This window comes from Neophocaena asiaeorientalis, unplaced genomic scaffold, assembly GCF_003031525.2.
Source record: "Neophocaena asiaeorientalis asiaeorientalis breed wild unplaced genomic scaffold, Neophocaena_asiaeorientalis_V1.1 scaffold896, whole genome shotgun sequence".
In the NCBI taxonomy this organism is placed as follows: domain Eukaryota; kingdom Metazoa; phylum Chordata; class Mammalia; order Artiodactyla; family Phocoenidae; genus Neophocaena; species Neophocaena asiaeorientalis.
The window spans coordinates 616,548-643,950 of record NW_020175779.1 but is presented as its reverse complement, the minus strand read 5'-3'; the positions used below and the strand labels follow the sequence as shown (position 1 = coordinate 643,950).

At 36.1% G+C, this 27,403-nt stretch overlaps 1 protein-coding gene across 1 annotated transcript in view; it reads right to left on the bottom strand.

Moving 5' to 3' along the window:
- The window catches only part of DENND1B (DENN domain containing 1B), a 256,026-nt gene that overhangs the window by 92,171 nt on the left and 136,452 nt on the right, over window positions 1-27,403 (bottom strand). The window contains exons 12-14 of the mRNA XM_024732230.1: window positions 17,551-17,651; window positions 11,649-11,694; window positions 6,808-6,909 (exon numbers count right to left, since the gene is read on the bottom strand). Of these exons, the coding sequence (XP_024587998.1) occupies window positions 6,808-6,909; window positions 11,649-11,694; window positions 17,551-17,651 (249 nt within the window). The remainder of the gene's footprint in view (window positions 1-6,807; window positions 6,910-11,648; window positions 11,695-17,550; window positions 17,652-27,403) is intronic.

Below are 27,403 nucleotides of genomic sequence, written 5' to 3'. Positions count from 1 at the left end.
TCCTCTGCTACAAATCTCCAGTGAATTCCCAGTAAAGTCTGGAGGTCCTGAACAAGAAGCACAGACCTTCCACTCATTTTAAGATGCCTCTGAAGGGAAAACAGTTGTAGATGACGCTCTCACTCCTACCTGTCTCTACCACCTCATCTGTGTAATCTCTTCTTTTGTTCCTCTAAGCGCAGCTATACAGGACTTCCTTCCATTCCCTGAATCTGCCAACAGCAGAGCCTTTGTATATGCTATTCCTCAACCTTCCACCTTACTCATACTCATTGCTCAGGCCAGGTCTGCACTCAGGTGTTTTGACATGTTGAGCTGAACCTCAAAAGGCAGATCTCAGTTTGGAGGCAGGTAAGAGTGGCCTCTCAGCTTGGCTACCATTATTTTCATTTGGGCTCGCTTCTGGCAGAGACAGCTGTCAGCCTACCAACAGACACTCTCCCTCTCTTTGGTAACAGAAATCTTAAGTTTTGAATGGTGCTTGGTTAACCCAGCTGGGCAAACCCAGCTATTTCCCAGGATCACCACGACCTGGTGTGGCCCTGTGGTTGGGTTCAGCTAATAATGGAATGTGAGTTCCAGGACCACAGCTTCTACGTCTTCCTGTCCACTCCGCTCCCAGCACAATACAGGCATACAGTAGGTGCTCAATCAGTATCTGCTGAACGAATGAACAAATTAAGCTGTCCCAGGCATGCTGCTACACTAACTTCTCTAGTTAACTGAATCAGAATATCTGTGATGGTGCCCGGGAACAAAATTCATTGAGAAGTCCACCAAGTCATCATATCGGCAAGATTTGGAAACCACTATGATGACAGTGTTCACAACATCACGCACACAAAAAGTCTCTCAAATATGGAGAAGAACTTAAAAAACAAGGAACAAATTTTTAAATTATTTTAAAGCCAAAACATATATATACATACATACACACATACTGGCCGTAAGAAGACAGAGAAGCACATTATTAAGATGATACTGGAGGAAAAAAAGACATCAGGAGAGGGGTTTCCCTGGTGACGTAGTGGTTAAGAATCCGCCTGCCAATGCAGGGGACATGGGTTCGAGCCCTGGTCCAGGAAGATCCCACATGCCGCAGAGAAACTAAGCCAGTGCGCCACAACCACCGAGCCTGTGCTCTAGAGCCCGTGCTCCGCAACGAGAAGCCACCACAATGAGAAGCTCGTGCACCGCAATGAAGAGCAGCCCCCGCTCGCCGCAAGTACAGAAAGCCCGCGTGCAGCAACGAAGACCCAACGCAGCCAAAAATAAATTTAAAATAAGACATTAGGAGAAAAGCTGGCTAATTTAGATGGAAATGAAAGGCCAGGAGAAAGCCAAGGAAATTCATGAGCACTGAAAATCACTAGAAGTAGCAAACTCTAAATCAACTTTAAAATGGCAAACGTACAGAGACATGCAGGGAGGAACCGCGCAGGGCTGGGTCCTGCAGAGGGAGGCACAGATTCTCTCACGCAGCCAAGAGAAAAACAACAAAGACCTTTTAAATGTTGAGGCCCAATTAATTAAGATTTTGAGTTTTTAATTTTTGTTTTGTTATGCTTTGGTATTTAAAGTTTATATTAAAAAATACACACCAAGAAAACAGTAGGAAAAAACAGCAGGATCTGTTCATAGTTTACTTACAAACAAAAAGCCTTTTCGTAAACAATCTCATCTCTGAAAGTAACGATTTAGAAGAAGGGTGAATCCCCGTGACAGCCAAAGTCGAGTACAGGAGCACGGTGACTGCCATCACAACCGACTCTCCTTCTCCAGAGACAGGAAACACACAGTTGCACGCAGAGCCACAAAGATAGATATTAAACCGGCTTCCAGGTTTCTCCCTTTCATTACTATGAAAGTCAGATGAAAATACCCTTACAAACACTACTCTCAGGGGCAAACTGAAAGCGGGATTTGTCTCCTGGAGACTACTCTATTAAACAAAAAAATGTCCTCTTAATTACTCCAGAACCAGAGTGAAATTGTAACATAGTTGTAACCTGGACACTCTACCAGTTTGCTGGGGACTTCATTCACTGCTAAACAAGATAAGGATTACAGCATGGCTGTGGCAAACCTGGAACTAATAAAATATTCTCTGGGGTCTTTTTTTTTTTCTCTTTATAACATATATTATGACAATTTAACATATTAAACCTTCATGTTAGATTAGAGGAAATATCTAATGAATTAAATATATTTATTGACTTATTTGTATGGTTGTAAGAGTTAAATTTGTTTACATACTTTAATTTTTTAAGCTGATTTTAAAAATTCTCTGAAAAAGCCAATTCTTTTCCAAACTTATTCCCAAACTAATTAACTCACTTGAATACAGATATATGAAAATTTCAATTTAAAGTCAGAGTTGGGTTTTTTTTCCTCTAGTTCTTTAGGCTTGTAATGATTTTTAGTTAATCGGAGCAATTTGTGTCTTTCCTTTTCATGTAATGGTAAAACCATTAACCTAGTCCTTGGTGTGATACTTGAAAGCCTCAGTATAAGACGCACAGTATTTTATTTTTATTTATTTACTTTTGCGGTACGCGGGCCTCTCACTGCTGTGGCCTCTCCTGTTGCGGAGCACAGGCTCCGGACGCGCAGGCTCAGAGGCCATGGCTCACGGGCCCAGCCGCTCTGCGGCATGTGGGATCTTCCCGGACCGGGGCACAAACCCGTGTCCCCTGCATCGGCAGGCGGACTCTCAACCACTGCGCCACCAGGGAAGCCCAAGACGCACAGTATTTTAAATGACTCTATTTTATAATAAGGTATTTTCAATGTTTGAATAATTAAATATGCTTTATACTAAATGTTGCTGCCCTATAACATACTGTGGCCTACCGTGAATGGTACAAATAACTCTTCAGCGTACATACTGTATTTTCTACACAGGCTCATAATAGAAAATAGACAATCGTTTTCCAATAGCATTACATATAGCATGAAAATGAGTTTTTAAAGCAGTGTTGACAATCCTAATTTAAATCAAATAGGTCATAATGATACTTCTTTAACAAGATTAGAATGGAGAGTAAGCTTCTATATCAAATTTTAAGAGTTACCCATTGCACTGTGTATCACGTTTATATGAGACAGACCATGCTCTAGTGCCTGGGGCGTAAGTCAGAGGATCAACTTCTATGAACTAAAGCTCTAGACCTACCATTAACAGCATACTTTCTGTGGCTTTATACTCTTATCTAACATAGGGGTATAAGTATATTGACCTGTCTCAGAGTATATTATTTTTTACAGTCTAATAAGTTAAAATTATTTAAAAACAGTTAAGCAGTACAGGTCAAAATTTGTTTTCCTAGTAATGAATATTCTAACGCATGTAACTTTTTCAGACGTCAATTCTAACCTGCTTTCTTCTGTAAGAGTTAGTTTATAATTGTTTTAACTTAATATTCACATAAAGACAGATTTCCTGTATCTCATTATAACTTTACTTAGCTTAATTTTCCCACTAGTGAGGCATCCTATTTATTTTTGAAATAGTAACAATTTCCAAATTACTTTTTAAAATGTTAATGATGATAAAAATTTAAATGAGCACTAATACCTTAGAAATACAACATTTTACACTATTATGTAATTGAAACTATATTTGTGTATATATTTGCAATGGAGGAGGTCCCAATAATGCATTTTCTTAAATTAAAATGAACCCATTTGAGATTTCAAATGTTATATTTAATACAACTGGCTCTTTCTGCCCCCACTTAAAAACATACCACAATAACACTAACTGCAATCGATACTGTTACATAGCCCTAAAATTTACTTTTTTATTTCAAAACACTCAAACTACATATGTTTGAAGGTACCTATAACTTGGCATAGCCATTAAAAAAAATAAAACTCACAATGTATTCGTAGACAAAAACTACAAAAGTATATATTTTAATGCTTTTAAAAGTTATTCCATGTAATAATCAATATCGTTAAAATCACTCCCAATAAAATTTGTGTTTTTTCTTTTAATGATCCAGATCTAAAGTGAAATGATGAAATCGAAAAACAACTGTTCTTGTCAGAAGACAGGAAGAGAGTTTATTCCCCTTCCCTTAAGGAAAACAAAGGATTCCTGAAAGCTTTGGCCTGATTTATTTTTCCAATTTTAAATACCTTAAGAGTAGCGGAACTGCTACTGGCATGGTAGTATTTCTAACAGTCAATAAATCTAAAATATTATGTGTGAATATTGGAATGAAGCCATTAAGAAGATTACAGCATGCAACACAGCAGAGGGTCCACAGGAAAAAAGAACTAGTAATTCAGGACAACTGTGACCACTGACCTTGGAACAGCCAAGACCACTGGTCAAGCTGACACGGTAATAAAGTGCACATGCACAGAAAGCCATCTAGCCTGTAAGCATAATTTTAATGTTTTGGTGAATGATTTTAAAATGTCCCCATTTAAATATCAGTTAATTTATTAAATTATCAAACAATACCAACTGTAATATTTTTCAGGCTTCAGGTATATTTTATTAATTCAAGTCACAGAAAAATTCAGTATGATCATTTGTGATTTTTAACACGTCTCATTGAAAACATTTACAATTATAGCAAGTATGATGTGATACTTTATTGTATTTCCTACTATAAGAGATAGCTTTGGAAAACTGATGAAAAAGCTAAATTTATTACAGCTGGGTTAAACAAACAATCACCTGAAACATTTTTAGAAAATCACTCTAACTTTAAAACATCTCATACTTTCTGTAGATAGTCCTAGCTCCACCTCAGGACTATTTCAGTTTATTCATTCTTCAAATTTGTCTAAGTCTGTACTCCTTAATTCCGAGCATATATTTAGTTATATCTACATTACCTTGCAGAGTTCCTTTTTATGAATATTTTTTTACTATTTCAGTTATGTTCAGTTAACTGTTGCTTATAAATAAACAATGAGATGGTCCCTCTTGTCATTTTATATATTTAGGCTTTTACATTTCATGAATATTGTTTAACTTCCTCACATATTTAAATAAATGTTTCAATATCAAACTAATTCTACTAGGAAAGTAGAGGTTCCCAATTTAAAAAGAATCACTCATCAAAAAATTACTATTAAAGATTGTTTTTCTCAAAGAAATAATCAGCTATCACTGGAGCTGACTATAAAAATTTTAATATAACACAAAAAAGCTGATTTCTTTTTCTTTTTTCTTCCTCTTTCTTATCCTTCCTCATTTAAAAAAAAAATAAACAATCCTTTCTTCTTAGGGAATTAATGGTAGGAACTACATGCACATAAGGAAAACATCCTTAAAAGTCGGGACTTTATTTTCATAATTATGTCCCTATCCAGTGAAGAACACTTTGATGGATTTCTAAATGAACAACTCTAATCCTTTCTAGCAGCTTCTGCAAAATCTTTATAATGAGGCAATCGAGTTATAATGAGCTAAAAAGATAATATAATTCTTCACTGGCCTGGGTTTGGATTTGTTCATACGTAGCATAAATTTTACTACAGTTAGATAAAGTAGTTCGATTTAATTTGCTTCAAGGTCAGCAAGTATTTTAGGTTATTTATGGGCATAAATAATCTGATTTTGACTTTAAAGTCACATTTTCCCTATCACTAGCCATAAAAGCAATCAAGGCTAGTATTACTGTATTTTCTGAGTTTGAGATTTTTTTTATTCTTTTTTATTTTCAAGCTCCCTAACAGTGATGTCAAAGTACTTGCAGTATTACAGAAAAAAAATATATTTTAAAGGTTTTTTTATTCCCGAATTTTAATATAGCTGAATAAACAATGGGTTTTTTTTGAAGGGGAGTTATTTTAACTTAGAACTATGTTATAAAGATATTTTAAAATAGCCATTAGAATATATACAGAAACAGTACAATCTGCATTTTTACCCTGTTCTGAGGAATACGAAGGCCAGAAAATTGACTTTGGAGACTATTTAACACAAAGTACAGAATACATCCTATTATAAGCTGCAGACCCACACATGCACACACACACAAACCTCTGCAAGATCAAAGACCAGAAGAGAGCCGGCACTTAATTTATCAGCCTTTACAGACAAAAGACAGTTTTCGTCATTTCAAAAGGATCAGATGTCTTTTATGACAAACTGGGTTTGCAGTTTAATTTACAAATAGAATTCTAAGTAAGCAGTCTTTGCTCTGCCAGAGCAAATGACAAACAGTGTAGGTTTTCATTCTTGCAGCCCTCAGCAGGATAGAAAGGATTAAAATAAAACTGAAATAATTTAGAGAAAACAAATAAATGTTTCAGAAAGTTGAGGGAGATCAAAGCCAGAATTTTCTGACCCCAACTGTACAAGCATTTCTTATTATATTGACCAGTGCCATCAGATCATTAATTAAAAGGAAAAGCGCTGGCAGGTGGCAGGGAAGCAAAAGCCGATAATTGGCCCCCTTCTTCTTCTTGCCTTCAAAAACTCTCTCATTCTTTTGCAAGACATGCCACTAGGCAGACAGAAATGCCTACTTTGTAATATAATGATTAAGATGAGATGAAGAGACTTATGTTTAAAGAAACTCTGCCTAATGAATGCATCTAGCTTTTTAATTACGATCCTGCTTTTACAATAAGGAATATGATATTGCATCTGACATCTCCTCAACTGCCAAAAGGTAAAAATACGAAAGACAGACTCTGCTTTGACTCCTCTCACACCACATGCTCATATTCAGCCCTTGTATTTCAGACAGAAAAATGGGAAAGTAACTCTTGGTGATTCAAGGGTCCAGGAGAAAACATATATATGTTTGTTCACCACAAAATATCCTCCAGACTTACCACGTCACTCGGTAGGCTGCTCAAGTCATTAAATGGTGATTCTAAAGTGTTTGTGTCAACATTCAACATAACCACATCCTCCAATGATTTATTTTTCACTCTCTGTTTAAAAAACACAATTATAAACAAACATCTTAGTATATTTTCCTTCCAAAGTTATAATGAACTTAGATATGGACAGAAAATTACCTTAATGCATTATCCTTAGGAAAAGAAAAAAGGAAAATTCTACATCATAAAAGAATATAAACAGTTTTGCCTTATGAGAAAGTCTGTCTAAACCATTCAAAAAGAAAGATTAAAAATGCTTCAAATAGCATGTTTACTCACCTAAATATATTAATAGTTTGGAGACACTGAATGTAATTTAACTACCAAAGAGATACTACAACAAATACAAAATAGGCATGGGCTATATTAAACTGTAAAAATTTATATCCTTTAAATTTTACCAATTGAATTTCAATCCTATGATATAGGAACATGTGGCCCGTTCTAAAGCTATTTTTAGCCTAAATCATACTGCAGGGTTAACACAAAACAATAAATATGACTACTAAGTAGTAAAGTAAGGTTTAAATTAATAAATATTTTCTCTATATCTTCATGTAAATTTGGTATAAGTTGATGATGACAAGTGAAATTGAGTAAGAAAAAATGACAGAGAGCAGTAATATGGAATTTACTGTTAGTAATGTTTATCCCATGAATTTAATATAAAGGATCAAATTTAATAGCCTATCAGATTAACTATTTGACTTGTCATATTTGTTTGAAAGCTTAGTCAAATTATCTCAATATATGCACAAATGACAGTAAATTAGAATTTATTAAATTTTTATCCTTAAAGAAAGAAAATATTGTTTATTTTTCTTATTTAAACTAATATGTCTACTTAAACAAATCATATAATTCTATTAGTCTTATCTGGATGATAGCAAATAATATCATTTCCTAATGAAAATAAGTAAGGTGTGCATTAATGAAATATATCCATCAACCCAGAATTCCCTAATTGCATAGGTCAACTAGCAATTGGTCAATTAATTTCAGTGCAGTAGTTTTAAAAGTGACATTCTAGAATCATAGCCATTTTTTCAGATTATTTAAATAGCTTAATATTAAACTGGCCAAGCCAATTTTTTAAGTTAGCCAAGACTGGAATTTCTGCGATCCACTTAGAATTTCAAATCTCTGCGTATCAGGTAGAATGTTAAATTTGCTAGGAAAATGGTAGTTTAGAGTAGGGAATTTTTATGTGTTAGGATAGCCACAATGTCTATGTGGAATATGCATTCTCAAGGGGGCACGTGGTTCTAAAACTCTGTCCTGTAAAAGACATTATAATTATTCTAAAGTAAGACTCAGAAAATGGCCATTTCTAAGAAAGTAACTTATAACGGTGATACTATTGTCAAAACATTTATAAATAAACTCATTTCCTTTCCATGTGCATACATATATGTAAAAAAGGTTTACATATATAAATATGTGGTTATCGACAAATCAACTATAGCATAACTACAAAAATAACCTATGAACAAAAACTATATTTATATTAATGGCATTTGTATGCAAAAAGTATACCATAATTTTGATTTCCATCTTCAATTCTAAGTTGCCCTTTTAACAGAAAATGTAAAGATAATCCAGAAACCTGATGTATTTTTCAGGGAATGAAATGAGTTCCTCTAAATAGCATAGGGTAATGGTTATGTGACCCCAAAATGTTTGTAATGATGCTAACACTAAACTCTGAATAGCTGAGTCACTTTGCTGTGCACCTGAAACTATCACGACATTGTTAATCGGTTATACTCCAATATAAAATAAAAAGTTAAAAAAAAATCTCAGAATAAAGGAAATTAGCATTAGTATGAAACGTATACCTTTTTCAAAGTTTCTCTTAGTTTTAAGAAGTCTGATAATAGCTGAATATTAAAATTTGTTAACGGGACCGCTCATTAAGAATGGAAAATGTATTCATTTCAATAAATCAACAGACTGGGCCTCCCTAAAACGAGAACAATTCTACATAAGCAAAAAAAGGGGGAGAAGATAGCATGTAATTTAAATCTTTAAAAAAAAAATTCTTATTAATGTATTTTCTCTGTTATTTCCCTCCAAATCAGGCTTTAGCCGTTTTTTTCTAAACAGGAATGGAAAGTCATATGGCATATAAAACAGCACCACTTTCTCTGTTCCATATTTTTACATCTCATAAAATTCATCAACTTGTTTGGATGGGGAAAGAGTAAGAAAATGTGAGAAAACAATGTGCTTTTTCTTCAAAAATAAGAAAATGATATTAGGACACAGACAAAGTCTTATTGAGAACAAAAGCAGATGCTGAACCGGCGAGACTCCTGGCATCCTCCACACGCCATCCTCCTTCCAGGTGATGCCAGCACACCTGCACACTCTGCACACGGAGCAAGGGAAGGGACACGGTGGAAGCAGCCAACGATACTGTGAAACCGGGCCCAACACTTTACCTAGAATCATTTGTGTATTAAAACAAATAATATAACCCTCACATCTGTAGCCTGTACTGGCTTATTCCCAATCATAGGCCTTAGTTTGCTTTGACTTCATCCCTAAAGTCTAGTTTTCAGGGAGAACAAAATGCCCTTGTCCTTTATTTTAGAAGCAAATTTACTTTTTAAAAAGAGATTTCTAGTCATCTCTTACTTATGATCGCATAAAAATAATTTTTAAAAAAGATTTAGAAAGACATTAATTTCATGTCTTTGAACAATTGTTTAAAAGTCTTTGTAAAACTGATAAAAAGTGTTGAAACTGTCTTGACTGAGAGAAGAGAATACTTTGATTCTTCCTCCACAAAAAATTAGTTGTACTTGCAGCCAAACAAATGTGAAAAATTATTCAGTTCTGTCTCATATATAAAATATGTAAATATATATTTTTTAATTATAATACCATTTATATAAAATAAAAAAGCACAAAAGATCAGAATTTTAGTGAAAATAATCTGTGTAATAATGTCATCATAAAAATAGAAACGTAGGATCTGTATCACCTGGTAAAAGATTAAGAAGAAAGTTACTAAATGGTACCCAACTGGTTGAAAGACATTCTTAAAGTTCCTATTATACTTTCTCATTCACTATTAAACCAAATAACACTGACTATTAAGACAGTTTGATAAGTCCAGAGTATAAAAGGTACAGAGATTTCAGCCGATCTAATCATGGCTTTACACAGTCTCATTTAATAAAAGCCAATTTAAAGTTAGAAAGGACTGCTTCTCCAAGACAATACTCTACGGAGTAAAAAATTCTTAAATTTGCTCCTTTAAAAAAAGACTGATTTTCTCTACAAGTGTACAATAAACATGTGATAAACTGAATTGAATATTTAAAGCATGTACCCCTTTCTACAATATTTTGGAAAAGCTGAATCATTTGTTTTAAAAGTTGGTCTAGAATCATTATGTAAAAATAATAATAACAACATCAACAGGTACAATCAACCACTTTAAATATTTTTCATCTGTATAAATAAATGTATTATAAAAATGACATATTCTATTAGGTACATTACATAAGAAGAGATATGTGCACTAACATCAAAATCAAATTTGATGACGTTTTTTGAAACCATACCAACCAACCATGGTTAGATTTTGCAAAAGGTCAAACTACTGATGAATAAAATGCCAGTCATATATTCCACACTCTAATAACAGATTAAATACCTATTTATTCATGTTTTATCTTAGACAATTTGTCCTTTCACTGCAAGTACCTTGGGCTGTAAGAAGTTGTTTTCTAAAAATGTACAAAATATAGAGTCGTAATGTTATCCAACCCAGACTTCAAAATTAAAAAGGAATTAAACCTACTAAAAATTCATTAAAATGTATTCTTTATTAATGGTTAAAGCACGGCTCTCTCCACAAAGGATGCTCAGGAATTTTAAAATAATCACCAGGCTCTTCCTTGATCAGCAAAGTGATGACTGATGGTATATACAATGACAACAACTAATCAGAAAACCAAATCTAACTCATTAAAGTTGCTTATTAGAAACTGGGTTAAAGTACAATATGAACAACCAGCAAAAAAAGAAATATATTTGAAAAAATCAGCTGGCATAATGATGCCATGCAACTGACCCAAGTCTTTTGTTTACTTTTTTAGAAGCTAATCTTATAAGAAGTCCTCTCTGGAAATCTCACTGATTTCAAGCTAAAGGTGTTTAAAGCTCAAGGTTTTTCACTACAGTGATAACAAGTGACAAAAGTCATTTTCGAATGACAGTGCAAAAAAAAAACCAAACTACATTTTAAGTCCCAACAGGACTGAAATTAAAGTCTTACAAAGTTATATTCTAATTTAAAAGTTCATGATTAGTGTATTAAAACACATTTTGAAAAACACTGGTACACTGAATTATAGTGAAGTTTGCAAAATAAAAACACTTTCCCTTTATGACTCATAATTACATAAATTCTCACTTTCAAAATACAGAAATATTTCTTCTGAAAGAGAAATAGATATAAAAGATCTCAAGTTCCATAAAGAAAGTGGTTCATCAAAGACTAAGGTTTTTAGTATTTAAAACTTACCGTATGACTTCAACCAAATAGAACCTACTTTCAATGGGTCTCGTACCACTGAAGATGGTCATTTTGCATACTAATTAAAATAAAGTTATTTTAACACTATCTTTTTGAAAATGATCATGTAAATACACTCTAAATATGCAACTAGTCACATCTTTGTACTATTCAATTGATATTCTTTCAAAACACACCTGTTTTAAATTAATTCATAAAAATAATAGTTATCACCATCTCGTGTCTGAAAGATACTCACCTCTATGAGGCTGGAGTGTATTCCGATCAGGTATGGCATTGGGGCACTAAATTAAAAATATATATGTATGTGTTCATATAGTTCATTAAAACTGAAACAATAAGTAATTCAGAATGCTTTAAAAAATAACTTTATTAAATGTATAGTTCTAACATAGTACATCATAGATATTTAAAATTATTCAGTATAGAAAACTCAAATATAATCTTAGAGGCCATTAATATATTCAAATTAAGGTTGATTTATATAAAATCACAAAATCATTTATAATTAAAAGTTATAATGTTTAATAAACAAGAATATTAGGGTCTAGGCCGTAGTCTGAGATGAATCTTTTCTGTATACTTCCCATCAAATATATCCTAAATAATCATCAAATTTATTCACATTTCTTTGTACAGTTTTTTTATTCAGTTAGATTCTTATATGATTTTCTTAATATATATTCATTGTTTCACACCTACTATTCAGTCACCCAAATTTTTGAGTCAGTCACAATATATTTACTGAGACCTACTATGTGCCAGGCACGGTTTGGGAACTAGAGGTGCAAAGATAAGTAATTTCCTCCCCCACTGTTACCATTCTATTTCTGTGCTATCTTTCCACTCATGTATCTTGTCTATTATTTAAACTCTGTACATCCTTATTTATCCCACTTTTAATTGTAGTAATAATATAATTTTAATAAATTTAAAAATATTCAGGTAAGTTTAAGAATTCTATTGATTAATTCAACACAATATGTGGAGCATACTCAGGTGCCAGTACCTGGCATAGGGGTTAGGGTACAATAATGAACAATATAGACAGAATATATTCCCTTCTGGAGCTTATACTCTGGCAGAGAATAGACATTAAATAGTTTTTGTAATATACAAATTAAGACTTACTAGCAATTTCAAAAATATTTCTCATGAAATATAGGGCGGAAATTATTCAACTTGACATTTCAAAATTAAAATGTTATTTAACAAGAAAACATGAAAATGAACAATGTCTACAAATGTGATAGAAGATATGCAAATAAATAGCTATTTAAAAATAAAACATTTTTGGCATTTCTTTTATATACATCTTTGTGTTACATATAATGCAAACCTTTTCTGTTAATGAAAACAGATAACCTTCTTTTTCAAAGAATTTGCATAATTTTCCAAACATCCCCGTCATTATTAGAACAGAGCTGTCCAAACTCCTGCATGTCCACTTTGCTGCTGAGAATCAGTAACAGATAAAAGAGGCACCTTGGTAGATCCACAGTTTTCAAAGTAACCTTAAACAGTTCCTAATTTATTTAAGGATGGCTAGCCACTAACTTCTATATCCAGGATTCACAAAAAATAAAAACGGTTCAAGTTCTTCTTCCAATCCTTATTAGCCTGTTCCTTAAGTCATATTGTACTAGATTCTAATTCCCAGTTGTCTTTGTCTTCTACAGCTTTGTTCCTTCCTATTTTTTTTTTTTATTTTTATGCAGTAGACCATCTGGAATTGATCTGATATTCTGGATATTTCATTTGACTGAAAGTTGAGAACTATTTATAGGCCTTGATATCCCTAAGATCTAACATATTTTCTGCCTTCAAAAGGAAACAGAAGGAATAAATGTGGACTCTTCCACTTTTGCTTAAATAAAAGGAGGCTAGTTGCTTCCCCAGTTCAAGTTCTCATCTCTGGAATTCTTTCTGTGAGTCCACAGTCAGAAATATGTGCCACTAACTCCTCTGGGCTCCCATGACTGGGTTCCGGCAACTTTCACAAAACAGGGTGGGCAACTCCCAAGATCTTAAATATGTCAAGCCTTCTCCACACCCAAAATAGTACAAATTTATTAAAGTTACTGTGCAATTTCCCAATTCGCCCCAGGCTAGGTTACCCGGCCAACAAGATTCATAATATCTCAAACCTCAAAGCACGTTTTAATACAATGAGTGTTAATCAAAACACTTAAGACTTCTAAAAATAATTATTACATCCATTTTACATACGTTGAAGGTACACTGAGTGGATCAGATTTCAAACAATCAGAGCCAAAAGTAATAACTACCAACTGAAGTCCTACGAAATACATCTAAGGTAACACTTTTAAAACTTCATGAAAGCTAGTTATCTCTTGAAACATAAACAATAAATTTACAGAAATTGTTAAACTAGAATAAAAATCCAATAAAGAATTCCTATGCAGAACTTAATAATAAAGTAAACCAAAACTTTTTCTATGGGATCACTGGGTATCTCTATGTGTTTTTACCTCACTAATTTCTACATAAATCTAAAATATAAACATGTTAGACTGCAAACATTAACTAGAGCATACTTTCCTAAAATAAACATGATGTTTTTTCAGAATATAGATTTAACTGAATAGTTATTTCATTGTCATGAAAATTGGATTGTATACATCCTAATATTAAGTCAGCCAAGTCTCATGAAAAGTAATTTTGCTACCCTAGCTGAAATCTCCTAATGAGACAGAGTGTTAGTAAGTCAGGAAGAGATCCTTGGCAACACAGATGTTTTATCTGCTATGTGCAAAACTAGCCTAGATCTTTCTGTCAATGGAATTATTTTGCAAAGATAAGACACAGAAGGCTCTATTATGACTGCTGTTTCTTTTCGGTAGCAACTAATCTTTGCTGAAAAATAATGACTATGTAATAGCTTTTTGTCTTTTTAGGTTTTCTCATGGAGGCCACCCATGGGGTAGACTGTAACAGCAGTATATTAACTTAGGGTAGTCTAAACAACATAATTTTCCATTTATGTTTTTAAAACACTATTCTCTTAGGAGCTAAATCTTCTCCTTTCATAGAGTGAAGAACCAGATAGATAGCCTAAATAAAGAGGTGACAACCATTCTCGAACAAATAAATGATTATACTTTTACTGGTACTGGAATCATACTACCTCCGAGGTGTTTAAGGGCTCAGAAGGTTAAGCGTGTCTGGCAACATCACTTTAGACTTGCTATATTACTTTCCCTTTGTTGTTTTGTTTTGCTTTGTTTTTACAGTATCAATACCTAACATGAGATCCACCCTCTTAGCAAATGTTTAGGTCTACAATAGAGTATTGGTTAAGTAAAGGCACAATGTTAAACAGATCTCTAAAACTTAATCATCTTGAATAAGTGAAACTTTATACCTGTTAAATAGAAACTCCCCATCTCCCCCTTATACTGGTAGATTAAGGGGAAAACAAAGATGGCGTCACTTCTTCCCAGTAGCCTTCCCTACCCTAGCAGATAGGCGGGCACTTCCTCCTAGGTGTCCCGCTCAGCATCCTTTTATACGCCTCAGACCTAAACCCTACAGCGTCACAGTATTCCTCTGTGCTCACGATGTGCGCGTGTGTACGTGTGCACAAACGTGGGAATTTCTTCCTATCTGGGGATCCAAGCGGGCAGGAGCTACGTCTTATTCATTACATTACATACTCGCGGGCTGGCAAACACATGTTTACTGAATGTCTGGCGTACAAATGGATGAATGAATGAGCCGACAAATTAGCAAGCCTTCGTCAGCCGACCGAGATGCGCTATTCATCCACGGTCACAAGATGGCATTGTGGCCCTCCAAGTCTATGCCACACCAGAGACACACTTTCCAGGAGCCAGGACTGCCTCAGGATTGGGAAAGTCCAATCACCTTGAAGAGTTGGCAAAATACACATCTACCCCTATCACATCTTCCTGGTGCTATTTTTGGAGTGGAATATAAAATTTTCTTTAAAACAACCCCATGAGATTGAAGGGATAATCTCTAATATTTTCCTCCCTTTTGCATATAGGATCATTTGCAAAGATGTAAAGGGAAGAAAACCACTTTCCCTAGGGAACAGTTTAGTCCATGGAATTTTCTGACAATGAAAGAGAGCTGGAGTCATAGCTATTTTCGGGGAAAAAAAAAGTATATGATACTGCCCACTTCCTATGTTAGAAGCTGAGCCTATCACTGTGACCTTAAGGTTCAGGAACTCTCAGATAACTCCTTGTTTGACTATCACTGCTCTACTCTCTGGGCCAGGGAAGTGCCTGGCATGGCGGCTGTTAGAACTTGTCCTAAAGTGGCTATTTCAGAGGTTAGAAACTAGTAAGACTGAAACAAGCTTCCTTCATCACAGTGGAAGCAGCAGAAAAACGACTTGATAGCAGGGTTAGAAAGTATCAGGAAGACATATCTGGAAAGAGGTAGCAATAGTTTCTAAACAACAATATTTTAGAAAGTCCTAAGTGTGTAATCATTACAGAGAACTGAACTTAAAGGGATGTTACCTCCTAAGATTTCAGAACATTTTTTATAGAAAAATTTAAATGGCACTAATATTACATATGATAAAATATAATTCTAAACCTCACAAAGTGTTGGTTCTTGAACCACTACTTTAATATAGATTTTAAAGAATCATACATCACTATATTTTCAAATACTTTTGTCAATATTATTTAAAATAAGTTTTAATTACTGAATACTATGTGGAAAGATCTACTACACATGTCGACATGAAAGAATTGAGGTTCCTGCTTTCAAGGATGCTAATCTATTCTAGGTATACTGGTCAGAGAAGAACACTCTAAAGGGAATACCAAGAGAGCTATTTCTAGATCCAGCTTTACTCTCAGATTCGTGTGTGTGGTGCTTCACAGTGTAATTAAACCCCACACCTACAGTCTCCTGCCCCACAGTTTCTCCCTCCCAGCACCCAAAGTGCAGAATGGCAGTGGGAGGTCACTGGAAACCTGCTGCCCAGCATTATCAATCCTATTACCCTGCTGTGGAAACACACAATTCACTGGTACAATCAATATGTGGCCAAAGATACGTACTCTCGTTAAAAATCATTCGTCCTGAAGAAGGCTAGTCTTGAAAACGTCAATGTTATGAACTTAGATCATTTTAACCCTTAAACACTTTAAGTGATCTGCTTTTCATGAAATCAGAAAGTTAAATAAATAACTACTTTGATTCTAAAAGAGCTTTGCTTTTTAATAACATTAGTTGTGATATAAATGAACACATTATGGTCAAAATCAGTTCCTTCTTTCTGTGTGTGTATGTGTGTGTGTGTGTGTGTGTGTGTGTGTGTACGTACGCGCGCACATGCATGGTTTAGAGGAAAAATGTCATCTGGTTTCTTAAGAACTGAGCTACGCCTGCAGAAGATGATTACCCTACAGCCCCGAGGAAGATCCCAAGGCTGCTGTTTGGGAGTCTAATTCTTCCCTAACCTCCAGGAGAAGGGGACAGTTGAAGTCAGACTGGGTGAGATCACTGGCAGTTGTGTCTGTGATGCCAAGAAACTTTCCAGAATTGCCCCCGACACTTGTCAACACTGATTTTCACAGTGGCTCAAGGCTGAGGCTTCGATAACCAGGAACTCAGGGAACCCCTGCATTAGAGGCAACCCCTCTGCTGGTATCTGGTACTGGATGTGCTACTGAGGGAAGAGGCATGCAGGAAAGTGTGTCCTGAGGGGGAGGTAACGAGCGTGTGCTCCGACAGAGGCAACCTGGTGTCTGAAAGACTCTGCGGACAAATGCTGGCATCTGGGATGTGGTGCTCTCACTGACACTACAACTTCTGTAAAATGCTCCTAACCACCGCGAAGACTGGATCGGCTTCTATTTATGCATTTAGTTACCTAGATGATTATAGAGGAAACTCACAAAATCTAAAGAACTTTATGTTTGCCAAGTATAAATTTTTGCTACCTTTGGAGAGAACTACTCTTCCCTTCATAAAACCACCTTTTAATACTTGTTACTCATCTCCACGTCACGTTTCAGGGATCTCATTCATGTATATACACACATGTACTCCAAGCTCACTGGATCTACACATGAATCACTCTTTCTAACCCTAACACCTGGGCTGCCAGGAGTCCGGCAGAGCCAGCTTACCAGCAGTAGTCCAGCAGATGAGGAGGGAGCGCTGGGATGTAGATGTGCTGCCAGTACATCGGGTAGAGCAGGGCGACCGATCCATGGAGACAGGCGGTTAACTAGAATTTGTGAAAGGAAAACAGCAGTAAGCAGCCGCTGACCCTCCAAACAGAGAGACATGCTCAAGTTATCAAAGACTGAAGACACTCATAAAACAATTTACTTAACGACCTGAATCACATTATCTTGACCAACTCTGCCTGCAAAAAGCCTCATGTTTCAGAAGGCCCTCTGAAAAACACATAAGCAGCGAAGTAGCTTCTTGGGCATCTTATGTGGACGGTTATAACTTCCTGAAAATATAGTGTTTGGGGGCAAAACTTAGAACATATAAAAGGAAACCTGAAAAATTAGGCGAGCATCTTAGAAGGAACCGTAGGAAATTACAGTGTGTGCCGCCCAGGTTGCACTCACTCAGATTAATACACCACGAGGCAATATGGGAAGGAGGAGAGGCTGAAAGCTCCTGGGGGATATCATTAGGGCAAATTGCCAAAGAATGAAACATGAGCCAGTCAGGAGAGTCTGGAAGCTGCAGTATCACCAGGGGACTCAACATTCGACAGTTGGAGCTTCAGCAACGTGTGAACCGCGGGTGACGGTATCAGGAGACTCTGCTCACTGACACGGAGAATGTCACTATTGACCAGCGAGCTGCCCAAGCTTGACAGCTGTACCACAGGAAGCCAAGGATATCATAATTTCATATTTAAACTGTTCATTTCAGATTAACATCGTGTTTCCTAGCTTTATATCACAACAGCTGCAAATACACTGATGCTATTTTAAAGGTAATTGCCATTTTAATTGTTTTGTTTTGGCAAGCGGCTAATTAAATATTTTTTAATGCTTAACAAAGGGATATCGCTTTTTTTTTCCTCCCTCCTACTGACCCTCATCAGAATTCTTTCTCTGACTTCGTTTACATTCTAAATTATATTTCTGTATGTGTTGAGTAATTTCTTTAGCATTTAAAGCAATAATTAAATCAGCATTCTTCATTTTAAAGTTTTGCTATAGTCTGCATTTTTAAGACATTTACTGAATAAGTCATTTTATTTAACTTGAAAATCAGAATTTAAAAACAAAACCATCTGAAAATGCACCACAAAATTTCTATAAACCATTATTTCTATTTTATTATACAAAGAAATTAAAATTTATACATAGTAATCAAATTAATTCAAAAGGATAAATGTAAACAAAGTAACTCAATCTTAACAGCAACATTTGTCTATATTTAAGTGCAAAATAGTTCCACTAGATTTTTTAAAAGTCAGTTAAAATAATCTGAACCAAAAACATAAAAATTTTGACTAAAAGTATTTTCATCTTCGTCATATGTATTATATTTCTTTTCCAGTTAAGATTTTTAATTAATTTTATATGGCAAAAAATTTGTTCCATTTAGAACGCTATCATTAAAGGATTTTATTACTTTGCACTTAGAAGTTTTAACAGTTTATCTACACTATTCCTTCAATAAATATTATTTTTAAAATTCCTTAATTAGAGCATACAGTATACCACTAGGAGGCATTCAGATACTTCTACGTAACAATTACAGACCAGATTTATTTCTCTCACATATTTGAACTAGAGGGAAATGAAAATGGGGTTGATCTCAGTTGTGTCAATTCTTAGAGAGCTTGCATGTGCTCGCTGGTTGTAAATGAGGTAACTTTAAATGTTTCAGTGTAACTTGATGGGCTAAAAGCACTTATGTAGCTGTGAAAGGCAGTTAATTTACTCAATTTCTCCATCTGCAGATAGATGGCTTTTAAAAGAGCTCATTTAAAACCGTTTTAAAAAGGAAAGTATTCTTTTTTATTGTTGAGAAAATAATTAACAGTGTAACAAGAGGGAAAAAGTGCATTCTCAAAATGAGGAATGATAATAATAGTAACTTATTTTACTAGGCACACCCAGAGTCCAAAGCACTCTATTAAATACTACAGCTGTTTCCCTATGCCCTTAATGGCTATCCTTAAGTGAAGTTATGAATTTCTCACTAATAAGGCACAATATCATCTGATGAATTTGACTGGTTTCTTAGAGGATGATTTCTGCAACGAGAAGCAAAGTCACAAACTTTCTGCAAAGGCCAGCATTCAGCAGAGGGTCATGCCAGTTAATCAAGATCTACTAGGAAAGAAGGAAGCTCTACAGGATTTGTTAGCTTCTTAGATGCAGGGGATCAGTGACAGGGAGAGGTAAAAATACTACCCATCCCACATCCCTGCCCGGCCCCAAACCTCAGTTTCTGGCCTAAGCGACCAGGACGAATTATTTAAAGAAATATAACAAAAGTGTCAGGTTCAGGTGGGACTGTAAGGAACGTGCTCTCACAAATATTGATTCTGTTAACTATGAGACATCCAAGAGGAGATTTCCAAAGAAGGCAGAAACCTACCAAAGAAGATCTCCCTTACACACCTAGCATCATGTAATAACTATGTGATTTAAAAAATAGAGAAGATACTATTACAGCATATATTTTGTAGAGGAGATAGTAAAGTTGTAAGTAAAAAAAATACAATTAAGAAAAAATAAATTTACTAGGAAATTAAACACAGTTATATGCAAGTTGTATAAGGTAAGAACAATGAAGTACATCGTGGACAAAAGTTAGGGACTGGCCACTAAGAGGCTGTGTCACTCTGGCACACCTGCAAATATAACCAGATCCCAGTTTCCCTATCTTTAAAATAAGAAATATATGCTAGATGATCTATAAACCCCGTCTCTGAGAGATCTAACATTCTCTACTCTTGGATCAGATCAATTCTAACATTTTGTATTTTTAGTAATAATTAAGAATTGTTTTTCCCATACGGGTGGTTAACAGAACATTTTAACTAGACTATAATTCAGATCCACCTTCGAAATCTATCTGAACATAATCTCTAAAAGCTTTAAAGCACATTAGGTAACTGTGAAATTGGAGACATTATAATAATTTACTTGCTTAATTCAACAGAGTTTTTGAGTACCTGCCATGTGCCATCATAAATCTCTACTAAGCAATAGGGACACAGAACAGAACAAGTTACATATCAGTGGGGAAAGCAAACAATAAACAAGTGAAACACATATTATGTCAGAGGTAAATTTTATGAAGAAACCTAAAGCAGGGTAAGAGCAGAAGGGCTATTCTAGACAGGAGCATAGGGACAAACTCTGATGTGGCCACATCTGCACTGAGACATGACTGAAATATGGGAGCCACGTATGGTGCACTTGGGGAGAAGGGCATTCAGGAGTCCTGAGGTGGGAGCAGGCTTGGCACCTTCTTGGAGTAGTAGGGGGTCGGCTGATTAGATTAAACGGGAGAACAGCAGGAGTTGAGGTCAGAGAGGAAGCAAGGTCGGAACTGAAGAGCCTCGTGGGACACAGCAAAGACGCCAGATTTCATTCTGGATAAGATCTGTCCGCACCTCTGAACACAGTGCTAACTGTCACAACAAATCATTTACCTAGAACATTTCCAGAACTTTGCAAATTAAGGAAAATAAACAACATACTTTAGAAGTTTGTTTTGCAGAATCCAGTTCTATAAAGAAATGAGATCAGATGGAGTACAGTCTATAAAAATACTGAATCACTATGTTGTACACCTGAAACTAGTATAATATTATAAATCAACTACATGTCAATTAAAAAAAAAGAAATGAGATCAGATGGAGTACAGTCTATAAAAATACTGAATCACTATGTTGTACACCTGAAACTAGTATAATATTATAAATCAACTACATGTCAATTAAAAAAAAAGAAATGAGATCAATTTATAAGCCAAGTAAGAAGGAAAAACTTCTTACTTTTAGGTTATTTATGAAATATTGAATCTTTAAGCTTAAAGGGAAATGCTAATCGTATTTCTTTGGATCAGAATTACCCAAAATTCTATGATAGGTTCATGATAGGGCTAGAACCCCATGGCGCTCTTCTGACATTCTGTCAGCTGTTTTTCTAACACCACATCAGCTGTTCTTCATGAAAGCAGGGGAGAGGAGAGAAGAAGATTCGGCGTTTGGGTTAGAACATGTTCCTGGCATAATATCCTTGAAACTGAAGGACTTATACATTGCTATCACTGAATAAAAATGAAGTGTACTAAATAAAGCAAAAAATGTACCAAATAAAGGTTAAAGAAAAAAAATCTTCGTTAGATGGCATAGGAGTATTTAAACGCACATATAATTTCACAGAGCACACTCAATACATTGAACTGATTCAGACACAAAGTGTTGACTAACACAAAATAAAATCACTGGGATATTTATTTCCCATATAGTACAACTGTAAAATAAGTACATATGAAAACCATGTGAAAGAGACAAGAACTGGGGCCTGTGAAATCAGAGGGAGAAACCTGACAACAAAGGTTGGCAACAGTGAGCGTAGTGGTGGAATAAAGGCACCTAGAGCTTCCCGTTCTGGCCACAGGTCTAAGGGAGCTGCTCTCACTGACAACAGTTACGAGAGCAAACATTTATATGATGCTAGCTCTGTGCCAGGCACTATTCTCAGCACTTGACATACTCAGATTTAATGCTACAACAACCTTATGAAACAGGCAGTATTATCACTACTCCCATTTTACAGATCAGGACACTGTGGCAAAGTTACACCAATTGCCTGAGATCACACAACTGGCAAGTGGCAAATCCAGGAGACCAACGCCAGCAGGCTCCAGAGTACAATAGCCAGTATATTAACCTGCCTTTTGATATACAAAGATTCAAAATTCCCATTCATTGTAAGGCTTTGAATAATATATACTGGCTGAAAATATTTTATCCTAATTATACAGTGGAGAATGAGCCTCTGACTGAACAGACGGACAAGAACAGTCGACCTTTAAATGAAAAATTCAGGATCTAGGATAGAGATGCAATTTACAAAACTTTCCCAGGCATCCCAGTCTGCGCCTTCAGCAGGAAACCAGGAGAGCAGATTCTCTGGAAAATGTTACAAAGATAAGATACTTGATAAAAATTCTACCAGTTATCATCCCGATCTGCATCTGCGAGTATATTTAGTTGGAAGCCAAACCAAAGTTCTTTCCCTTTGTGATATGGAATCTCACTTATACCTTGTTCTTAAACTACATATTTACTGAGGAGATCAGCCTACTCATACAACTAAGCAATGTTTTAAGCAATTCAGTAGACATCTATTTTGAGAAGAATAAAACCACATTATCAGATTTCCAAGGAGACAACAGGAAAACGATCTATCGAGTGTGATGACCACGACAGAAAACAGCACGATTCTAATTCACACGCTTTACAAGTAAAGATCTCATCCTGACGCGCTGCCACTCCTGTTGTTCTAGTCTCTGTGTATCTCTTAGCCAGATTCTGCCTCATTTTAATGTAGGAGTCCCACTGCCTTCAACTAAAGTTCTATATGAATTACTGAGGGGCAGATTTATGTCCCCTAAGAATGTATTTATGTGCAAAATCCAAGAAATATTGATTAGAGACTTCATTTGATTTTTAACTGAATCAATGTTTACTTCAGAAATGTAAGCGCTATAAATACCTAAAGATACACAGAATAAACTGCTGCAGATAGGAACGTGATAAATTTCCTTGTGGAATGAAAAAAATTTCACTGGAAAGCATAAAAAAACTATGCTTCAACACATTTAATTTACATTCACGTTTAAAAGTTGAGGACAAAAAAGGCAGCAGCACAGTATTTGAAAACTACAAAGCTATCCCCACTATAAGATATTCTTACTTGAGCAAAATTCTGACACTCAAATTAAGTGATAGTTGTAAAGAAATGTTTAGAGAAACAGCCATTTTATATCATGAAAAAAAGACAGTATTTGGCTGTACATTTTTCTTTTTCAATACTTTTTTATACTAAAGTATCATCTTATATTCATTCTCTTTCTCCATCCCTTTAGGATGGTAAATTCTGCTGCTTCATTACTAAACTTCATCCTGACCTCTCTGCATCACATCCAAGTCCCTTGGAAAGTTCTGCTCATCTCACGGTTGGTCACTGGTTAATTAGCTCTTCCGAGCCAAACAATTCTAATATTTTCTTGCTTGCTTGCTTCTTCCATGTACTCATTCTTTCACTCATTTGACACATGGGGAAACCAAGGCAAAGTTGAACCAACCTGCCCAAGATCACACAACTAGATGTGGGACACCAAACATGTGTCAGGCATCGCTGCTGGTGCTGGGGACAGAATAATCAGCCAAGGAGACAAAGCCTCTGCCCTCAAGGAGCTTTCACCCTAGTGAGCCTCAACATGCACCATGCCTGTCATACTGACCCCACCTCAATTCTGAATTTCTGTAGCTGTCACACTGCACATAAATGTCAACGACTTCAAACACGTCCCGCCCCCCCCCGCGACATGACTTTCCCCATCACTAAATTTACTGCTCTCTAGTTCACATCTTCAAGCCAATTCTGTAGCAGTTGAGCTTTTCCTGGAGAAGAGGCCCGTCTAGTTTTCCACAACTTTCAGGCGTCTGACACTGTAACACAGCTCAAGTGTATCTATCTTCTCTCCACACAGACTTCTAGACCCTGGATTCTAGAGGACCGTTCGTGCGAATTCTATAAAAACCATATATTTTAAAATAAGGCATTTATTTAAGAAATAAACAGTACAGTTAAAGAATCACTAAATTTAACAATTAGGAAGAACCTTAGAAATCATTCTTGTTCAATTCTTTCATTTTTTATATAATAAACCAGGATAAAAGGAAAAAATGGCTTATATGAAGTCATCCAATTTTTCAGGTGAGTAGTCAGGAACTGAAAAACAAATATCTAATTTTAGAAGATATTATTGATATAATCACACTACTACCATATTTGGGGACATATTCCAAATAACCAATAAATAAAGTCTAATTGACTGAACGTACTGTTTTAAATAGTAGGCATCTCTGAAAATCGTAACTTAAAATACCTCTCACCAGGAACAAAACGAATGGCAAACCACCAGCAACTGAAAGACAGACAACCGCAAGCAGCCCCAAAGGACTTCTGAATCCTTACAAGTGAACTATTTGTAAATTACAGGTATTTAAATGAGAATGAGTAACTGTACATATATATCATATGCTGTATCATTAAAATTGTATATAATATTCCCATATATACTTAACGTACACATATGTATATTTAGCAGGCATATCAAACACTTGTAAATATATACATCTATACATAAACACACACACACACACTTTACAGAGTTACAATTTACTAGTAGCAAATGACATCAGGCTCTGCCCCCATTATATATCAGACACTAAGGAAACAGCTGATGAATATTTGTCCTTTGTGTGTCATTGTAAACTTCTCCCTCTTATTTACCTACTTTCAAGCAGACTCTACATCCAACAGACATTTCCTTATTAGCCATGTTTCTAAAACCCAACTCCATCTACCTTTCGTGGTCACTGTTAGCTCAGGAGCTGGTCGCCTCTTTTTCTACTTACTGTGACTGCCTTTTAACAAGACAGCTGTCAGAGTTTTCCTACTTTATTTTTTCTAATGCCACCAGCTTCTCTTCCCCAAAACAAAACTGGTCACAGCATGTCCCTCATTTGCCTCCCCACAATCTGTTGGATAAAATCCAAACCCCTTCATTTAACAAACATGGTTCTTCACAATCTGGCCACTGCTATCTCTCCAACTACATCTTGTAGCATGATTTCTCTCTGTCACTCTATTTGCGCACACATACACACACACACAAGTATATATTTCCTAGACAAATCACAAATTCCTTCCAAGAACCAGGCGTAATATTGAGGTCAACTCTTTAATCTACCACCTTCCCTCCTCTATTTCCCACATCAGAGTTCTAGTCACACTGACTGGCCTTGATTGACACTATATAATTTATTATTTATTATGATTCTAGAGAATCATAAGTTAATAACTTTGAAATTCCCACTACCTGGCAAATAATAATATTTATCGATACCAAATAAATAAATACCCTTATACTCTATGTTTGGAAAACTCTACCAATGTCAAATATCTCCTTCAAAATAAAGATCTATGTTTTTCTTCTCAAGTGGTTAACTAGTTTTTACTCTTTCCATTACACTATTTTATCATAGTGAATCACAACAAAATATGAGATTCATGGAAGCTGTGCCTTCAATTTATGCCTCTCAGATCCAAGTTCACTCTCTGCTACCCATCTGCGACAATGGATCTGGGCCCTTGAAGTATTTACCAGACGGAGGACAGAGTGAGGTCTGTCCGCAGAGGACACAGGAGACGCACTGCAGGAGGATGGGACTGTGGCTTCCTGGTTCCGTGTGCTCTGGGGCAGGCTCCTGCAGGGCCTGTGCATCTCCGGGGCCCAGCTCTTGTAGGACACTGGTCAGTAGTACCCAGCAGTAATACCTGGCACCTGCTTCAGGTGGTTCTGTAGCAGAACGTGTCTAGGGAGACATCTCCCATGGCAATCAGGTAAACTACCTGGTGGCAGGTTAATTACACTGAACCTCTTCCATCAAGAAGGAGGCTTGATTAGGTCCACCCTCACTGGAATAAATATTCTGGGTAAGGACTCATCTTCTCTGCCATAATCCTTCTGCCAGCACCACCACCATCAGACTCAGAATAACATACCTGTCAGCACGGCACTCCATAAAGCACTGAATCTCATCAAGGTATTCATGCAACAGCAAAGTAGAGCAAGAGGCTCATGTCCATGAACTCAGCTACTCTGGCCTACACTTATAACCTAGAAGCTGCTGGCCTAATCAAAAGGTGGAATGGCTCACGGACGACTCAGTTATGACGCCAGTTGGGAAAGAACACCCTTAAAGGGTGGGGCTCTGTTTAACACGATGCAGGATACGCTTTGAATCAGAAACCGTTTTGCGGGGCTGCTTCTCCCAAAGGCAGAATCCATGGGACCGGGAGTCAAGGGGTAGGAGTGGGGTTGGCCCTCTCATCATCACTCTTAACAGTCCACTTGCAGAAATTCTAATTCCTGCCCCAGCCATGTAGGGCGCTTTTGGCTTGGGGATCTGATCTCCCAACAGTGGAATGCTTCCACTTGAACCAGAAGATGTGACTGCCACCTGGCCACTGAATCAACAGGCTAAAAATTGGGGTTAATCTACTGGCTGGAATGATTGATCTCAATAACCAGAAGTAAGTCGGGTTGTTTTTACACAACAGGCAGGCAGGACTATCTCTGGAACCATGGAATTCTCTGGGATGCATCTTGGTACTTCCATGCCTGGTAGTAAATGTTAACAGGAAACGACGGCAATCAAAAACAAAACATAAAACAGAACTATCGAGGATCCAGACCTTTTGAAAATGAAAGTTTGTATCATTAAACCAGGTAAAAAAAAAAAAATCCAACCAGCTGAGGCTCTGGCTGAGGTGAGGGGACTATGGAACAGGTAATGAAAGAAGGAAGTCAGAAATACCAATTATGGTCTCATGAGCAGTTACATAAACAAGGGCTGTAGTCGCTTTCCATATTTTAAATTTTCCTATGTTTACTTTTATCTGCTGACCACTTTTTCTTCTCTGTCTCATCTTTATCTTACATGTATGTTGTTAGTAGTTAACAGAAGATTAAATGTAATTGTAATTGAAGAGACGGACACATGACTCCCGGCACTGTGCTGCTTCCCACTTGGGGGAAAGGGTGAAAATGTCTGGACTGCAGCTACATCTCATGAGGCAGACACAGAGCTTTGTTTTGCTGTTGCTCAGGAAGTGCAAGTGATTTAGAGGGTGTCAATGGAGGATGAGCACCCAAAGGGGTGGCCTGTACCCGTTACCGATT